General features: G+C 41.2%; 1 protein-coding gene across 3 annotated transcripts; it reads right to left on the bottom strand.

Annotated features, from left to right (window-relative positions):
* Positions 1 to 1,163: 1,163 nt before the first annotated feature.
* LOC119910569 (S100P-binding protein-like) lies at positions 1,164 to 6,526 on the bottom strand. Of its 3 annotated transcripts, XM_038729238.1 has the most exons (7): positions 6,339 to 6,427; positions 5,196 to 5,269; positions 3,791 to 5,033; positions 3,550 to 3,674; positions 3,191 to 3,291; positions 2,903 to 3,002; positions 1,164 to 2,784 (listed from the first exon to the last, which is right to left on the bottom strand). In XM_038729238.1, exons 3-7 carry the CDS (start codon positions 3,893 to 3,895, stop codon positions 2,655 to 2,657), a joined length of 561 nt encoding a protein of 186 aa, XP_038585166.1. In that variant the 5' UTR covers positions 3,896 to 5,033; positions 5,196 to 5,269; positions 6,339 to 6,427; the 3' UTR covers positions 1,164 to 2,654. The 3 variants fall into 3 exon arrangements, with proteins under 3 accessions (XP_038585166.1, XP_038585165.1, XP_038585164.1); XM_038729237.1 differs by lacking the exons at positions 1,164 to 2,784; positions 2,903 to 3,002; positions 3,191 to 3,291; positions 3,550 to 3,674; positions 6,339 to 6,427 and adding an exon at positions 6,508 to 6,526 and having other exon boundaries at positions 3,908 to 5,033; XM_038729236.1 differs by lacking the exons at positions 1,164 to 2,784; positions 2,903 to 3,002; positions 3,191 to 3,291; positions 3,550 to 3,674 and having other exon boundaries at positions 3,908 to 5,033; positions 6,339 to 6,433.
* Between the last annotated feature and the right edge of the window lie 469 nt (positions 6,527 to 6,995).

Raw genomic sequence — 6,995 nt, 5'->3', positions numbered from 1 at the left:
ACAACAAAATACGGGATGGTGATGGCATAAGTTGTGGATAAGCCTTTGGTGTGAGAGACCCGGGTTCAAGTCCACTGTGACACCAATGTGTCCCTGAGCAAGACACTTAACCCCCTGGTACGCTCCAGAGGTGTGCAACCTGATTATATCTATCCATCTATATATCTATCTCTCAATTGCAAGTCGCTGAATGAATGAAAATATGAGATCGTCTCAACCTTTCTGGATAAGATAATCAGGATGGTGAATTCAGTTTTTTAAACAGTTTACAGAATCCAGGATGTCAAGTTCTCTCTTTTGTTAATACGTGTTAATCCCAGACTTCAACTGTCAAGAGTTTTCTCCATCAAAAAAAAATAAATAAAAGCATCTTACTGTTACAGGGGAGGGATGGAGTCGCCTCCGGAGACACACCCAACATGGTTTAAGGCTAAACAAGTAAGCAACTTGTGTAAGAAAACTAGGCTGAATTTGCAATCACTTCAAAATCAATGAGACTTAAATAGAAAACCCAACATGGATTGGATCTTACTCAGGTCCCACATTAGATTGTTTGTCCATGCATCAATACAAGAGCAATCGTTGGCTGGACTCCCTGGCTGAGCAGCAGAAACGAGGCGCTAGGGTTTTGTAGCTGACACGCATGATCTCGCATTCATGCCATGTATAGCTCAGTCTTTTGTTTTTGGTCGTGCAGTTTGTTTTGACAAAACCCAACACAGCTGCAGAAGCACTGCGAGGCATGTCAGACCAACACAAACAGCTTTCATCGCTGCAGAGATCCTGTTCATGGCTCTGGAGAGGTAAAACACTGTTGGAAGCTGTGCAGAGGTGCTGTGGCTGCTCGCCTGCACACGTGCCCTGCAGTCCGGACAGCATGTGTCACGAGGCCTTTACTGACACCCACACACCTCTGCCTTCTGGATGGCTGGTCAGGGACTGACTGCCCTGCTATCTCTACAGACAGGATTACTTTAACAGCCTGCATTATTCAACAGAAAGGACCCATGCTGATGAGTTCCATGTATTTGGGTTCCCTGGGGTCACTTCTGCCAGCCTGTACCTGTGCACAGCAACTCTAAGGCTGCGAAGTAGACTCTGAAATAATGCTGACAAAGATGCCGCATTGGTCAGCAAATACTAACAGAGGATGACGACAGTAGTAAATTGAACAGAGTGGGCTTTATTTTTGAGTACTTCATCAACAGCACTGCCTCGCTCTCACACAAACAGCCCTGCTCTGACTCCATGGACAGAGTTCTCCACTCAGTGGCACTTACACTTTTCTTACAATGGGTTTAACCAAAGCTGGGTGTACATTGTGGTCACTGCTGCTCTATAATTAAAAAGGTCAGTTCACACAAATCACTAAAAACATTTGACCATTTAACCCCTAGTGGTAGTGTTTACATTAGTGGCAGGTTTTTAAATATCCACAACTAAAACTTCTGCTGACACCCCAAAAAGAAGGTACAAAGGAATTTTGTTTGTGGTCCTCACAAAATTACTTTTGAAAACCTGAAAAGCAGGGTTTCTGGATTGTTATGGATAATTGACAGACTTTGTTGTGAACAGATTTCCTATTTTATTAGATATAATAAAAGTTGTTAAAAATGGCCAGTGGTCTGAGAAAATCCATATTAGCCAGGACATTATTAACGGACACATTCCCCCATTACAACTTAGGGTATGGTTGAAAAATGCTCATATGATATGGGTGCACTGACCTTAATAAACACTTCCATCTAACACCATGCCAATGTATGGAGCACAAAACTTAAACAAATTCTGCCTGCCTAAAACATTATATCACATTATAAATTCAAAGATATGCTGAATGTCATGTTGTAAAAAGAAGTAATCCAATATTTGTTTGTTTCCTCAGTCTTGAGTTAAACATGCAGAAATGCCTGCTTACATAAATCTCTAGAGGTTTGTATGAATGACTGGACTAAAACCTCTTGGTAAACATTTCCAGACTTTCATAATCATCTACTCAGCTTTGCCCTGCACTACACCTTAAACCAACATCTCCCATCTGATCCACACATGAGGCTTGATGTACAAGGGTGGACAACGTAACAGGAACACTTGATACAATGTAATCCAACATGCCTCCTAAACTTATACATTTATCATTTTCTATTCTGCTAGCTGCTGTCATTTGAAGGATCATCCACAAAAACTGATGGGAGGCTATTGTATGTATAAGAGGAAAGAAATTAACAGGAACAGTTGAGAAACATGTCAGTATAGGTCTGGACTGTTTGCATCATATCCAGAGGAAGTAAACCATGAGCAGGGAATACGCTGGCACTCACAACAAAAAGTACAAATGTTAAACTTGGAAGTACAAGACATACTTATATTCACATTAAAACAGGCATAGTTCTTACAGTAAAAAGACAACGCACTAAAGGTCAGTATTATAACACCAAAACATGCATTAATTTTTATATACACATACATGCATAGTTCAAAAGAAAAATACAGAGGAACACTCAAACTGACAAACCAAAAATAAACACCACAAATTCAACTAAGCAAAACTAGTGCAAACATTGATCTGAGGCCCACTTCATACCTGGTACAACTTAAGATCTCTTAAGAAGTTAAGTGCCATCTGTTCACAAGAAGATTCCACAACGCCTAATTTAGGGAAATGGACTTCTTTCAAAGATTTTTGGGACCTTGGCAAAGCGCTTGTGTGCTGTAAAATTCTTGGCCTGCCATTCACAGAGGGCCATTGTTGGCGTCATGTTTCCAAACCGTCTTTGGTAGTTTCTGAAATTAAGCACAGATCCCAAGCCACATATTTTATGTTGGCTGAAGCAAATCTGCCTTAGGAGTATTTTAATTCCACACCTCTTCAAAATTATAAAACCCAATGAGGATGATGTACCTGCGTGTGAGGTCAGAGGGATGCTGCCACTGTCTGCCATTTGTGTCCGGTGTCTGGTCAGCCACATGGGTCATCAGGTTCATCAGCTCAGCCATGACATCTTCAGGAAACGTATTTAAAAAAAAAAAATAATAATAATCGATGAGATGGATGGATAGATAGAGACTTTAGATGATATCAATGAGCCCTACTCTCGCATTAATGGTGCAATCGACAGCTATGAAAAATCCCATTAAAGGCCATCTCAGTGTGGTTCTCTGGTGTTTGTGGTAGAGCTCAGGGTCATACCTTGGCCTGATCCTGATTTCTCATTTATGTGTCTGGTGACCGAATGGACATACAACCGTTTCTCACGCTCCCAGTCCACCTCCCTGTCGAAGATCACCGGCCTGAAAAAGTCAAAATCTCTATACAAGCACATTCAGCCACAAAAGACACCCCACGCTCCAGGCAGAAATCTGAGTAGGGTGAAAGCAAAGCCACTCTCAATATACATGGGCCTACAGACACTGATGACACAGAAAGGCAGGCAGGTAAAAATATGGGACTATCATCAAGGATACACAGTTGCCCTTACAACCAAAACCTCCACATTGTGTTTTATATGGTCATACTGCTCCCCCTAGAGGTGACAGAGGCAACTATACCTTTGTCTCCTCACAAGGCCTCTGTTCTCCTTTGGGCTTGGCTTGGCGTTGTGCTCTGACAGAGGAGGCGTAACTGGTTTACTGCTGGAGGTGTGCTGACTGGGATCAACCACAACTGATTTCACCTTGAGAAAGAACAAAAGGTTGTGTGTGAGAACTTACAGAATACACACTGTACTGTACACATGATAAACACGACTGCAGGACCATATCGGGGGGGGGGGGGGGTGAAACAGCTTACCTGTACTTGTAGAGGTAACGTAGTTTCATAACTGGTGTCTAGTGTGTCGTCTTCTCCAAGTGTGGCCTGACACTCATTAACAGACTCACTCAAACCTCCCTGCATCTCCTCTGACGCATGTCTACTCGGTTCACTACCGGCATTCAACTTCACTGTGACACTGTGACACACTGAGGATTCAAACGTGGGGGGCCAATATTCCACTCCTCTTCAACATCTCCATCTAAAAGCTCCACAGGCGAGTTCACAGACTCCAACAGCGGATCACTTACAACAAGACACGAATCACTGACTGTAAAGGAAACGTGCTGTCCGGACAAAGCAGCTTGTTTATGACAATCTGTCTTAGAAGAACTTTCAGCATGGCGCTCATCATCTGGTGCTTTAACATCACCTATCTTGAACATGGGGCTCGAGGTAGCTGGATGGCACTGAGTGCATACTGAATCAGAGGGGTCCTTTCCTAATTCCTTTTTGTAGGACATGGAGATATAACCTATGTCCTCTTCTACATCTCTTACATTCTCACACACGACTTTCTTCAGCTCCTCTTGTCCTTTCCCCACTCGCCCATCTCCTCTCTCTAACTCTTGTCTGTGTGCCACAGTGGAAATTAAGACTGGCTTTTTTTGAAATGGGTTGCTACTTGGACTTTTGCAGCTCTCGACATTATCAGACAATCCTCCAGCAGTACAAATACCAAAGGGATTGAGGCACAAGATGTCGTCAACATCACAGTCAAAGGCAGGTGCCGAATTTAAGAGGAACTTCTCAAACTTCAAACTTTGTGGTCCAGTCCCCTTACTATCACCTGTCTCTGTTGAAGACCCACGTTCCACATGCTCAGAGTGTAGCTGAGAGCTCTCAGTTTCTTTTATTTCACCCCAAATAGCTTGTTTCTTATCCAACAATGCAGGCTTAGAGACGGCAAAAGGTGACACAGAATCCTGTGTTGCAGGAGAGCTGCAATATTCCATGAAACACCCGTCGTCTGGGGACAAAGCCTTTGGACTAGAGGCCTTTTTTGCTGGAGTCTCATAACCATCATCGGGACTGGAATCATCTAATTTCCTTTTTGCAGCGCAATTATTCACTACCTCAATTTTAAAATTAATAAATGGATTACAAAACATTTTCGGGCAATGCACACTGGCCTTTGGGTCACAAGTGATCATCCTTGAATATACAGAAAGAGGTTTCAAGTGCTGGAATTTGGGTGGAGTGAGCCTATTGAAAATGGTGTCTGTTTTAAAAAAAAAAAAAAAAAAAAAAAACATACATCAGATAGTCAGTTAAATTATGTATTTCAAGGAAAGCAAATATATGTCTGTTCACTTAAGAAGAACAAGATGATCCCCCTAATAAGACAGCTCATCAGTCCAACATGGCTTTAGCTCTTACTCACCTTTGACTCTATGTGCCATGTCCACCACCTCTTCCCTTTCGAAGCCACTCTTCATTTTCATCAAAGCCCAGCGTCTGAAAGAAAGAAAACAAACTGTCTCACACAAACAGTCATCCTCTGAGCTACCAACAAAAGACAATGAGTCTTTACTACTTCATCAAAAAGGCTTTTTGATAACAGTCAGATGGAAATAGTGTTTTCTAACAGTGTTCTCTCTCAAAAGTAAACATGGCTACTTTGCGTTGTAACATCACCTTGTTATTATTCGATTTTAATGCATGTTCAGACTGACTGAGCAAAATACAATGCTGGTTCAGGGTTCATGTTTAAACAGACTTGTTCCTTGGAGGCCTCATTAATAAGAAGTGCATGAATACCCCAAACACTAAATCTGGACTCAATTAGGGCAGAAATGCACATTTGCTATACATTATATTCACAAACTCATGATGTGCAGCCAAGCTTGGGTCAAACCCACAGGGGTTTATAATCAAATCAAAGAAGAAAAAAAAAGATAAAAACAAATCGTTTCTAAAAATACCAGATACACAATGTTGATTCTTCCACATTTAAGGCACTTATCACACCTTCTGTGGGCCAAACTCTCGCTACAGTGCATCTGGTAAGTTGTGCATCCTTGTAACTTGTATGTTATGTACTAACGTTACATTATTTTCGCGTAACAGCTAAAAGTTTCAGGGTTAACCTGTCATGAGTTTTAACTTCTGGTTAACTAAATTGTTTCCCTCAATGTAAGGTTAACGTCAGCTTTAAGTTTGTAGCTAACTGAAGCCCAGTACTTTTTAGCACTACGCTTGGTGATGTGAAAAATTAGAAGTCGCACTTAAATTGCAAACGTCATTATAATGTTACGTTACCTTGATAACAGTAAGAGTTCCCAACATTCAGCTAAGCAAACCTATTTTTTACTCAAGGTCGTGCAAAAGACGGTCTCAGCGGTAGAAAGACTCGGCGGGCATTAATGCTAGCAGCAATACTTTCTTCAGACTTTAGGTAATGTTAGCTAGCTAGCGTCAGGAACTTAACGTGACTCATACTTTACGAAAGAGATCACTTTATGCGAGACAAATAAATTCAGTATAAATGTCTTACCAGTGTGTAAGATCACTAAAATAAACTTACCAAAAGGAGCTCCTTTTGAAAATCAACCAACCGAAAAATCTACCTTCCGCTCAATCACACGCGCTTCAGTCTCCAGGCCACGCGCGGCACGCAGGTAATTAATACAAGAACGTGTATACGGAAGTCAAATATGGGGGGCGCTGTTAAAATTCAAACATTAAAAACTTACTTTTATTTGTTCGGCTATTAGCGGCCTCTGAATTTACCAAACTCGCCATTTTCGCTGGATTTAGAAGATCAGCCATCGCCTACAAAATATGAAATTTTACAAATGACCAGGAAACAAGAGGAACAGTGAAAGCTGTCTAAAGTATTTTGCTCTGTATGAGTTTGAGAGTGCACTTGTTTGCGCATGCTGAACAGCATGGAGTCACACAACAATGCAAACAAAAACAGCATGATTTCTGAAGGATTTTAATGATTATAGGCCATTTCATGGTAAAGGATAACGTTACTTTTAGGGAGTGGGGACAGGTTACAAATGCTATTTTTCAGTGTTTTAGGTAGTTTTTATTAATGTTTAAGTTTTATATATTGCATTTGCAATTAGATCAATGTACAGGACACTTGGTTTAATAATAAAATGTATTTTGAAGTTCATTTTCATGCACTCTCTATGTCCTGGGTACGGAAATGGCACGGTTTCAGCAGAATGTC

Source organism: Micropterus salmoides, unplaced genomic scaffold, assembly GCF_014851395.1.
Source record: "Micropterus salmoides isolate LMB-PRFRI ecotype aquatic unplaced genomic scaffold, ASM1485139v1 Ms_hic_scaffold_19, whole genome shotgun sequence".
NCBI classification, from domain to species: Eukaryota; Metazoa; Chordata; class Actinopteri; order Centrarchiformes; family Centrarchidae; genus Micropterus; species Micropterus salmoides.
Note: the sequence above shows the minus strand (reverse complement) of the source record. Positions and strands in the feature narration are given on the sequence as shown.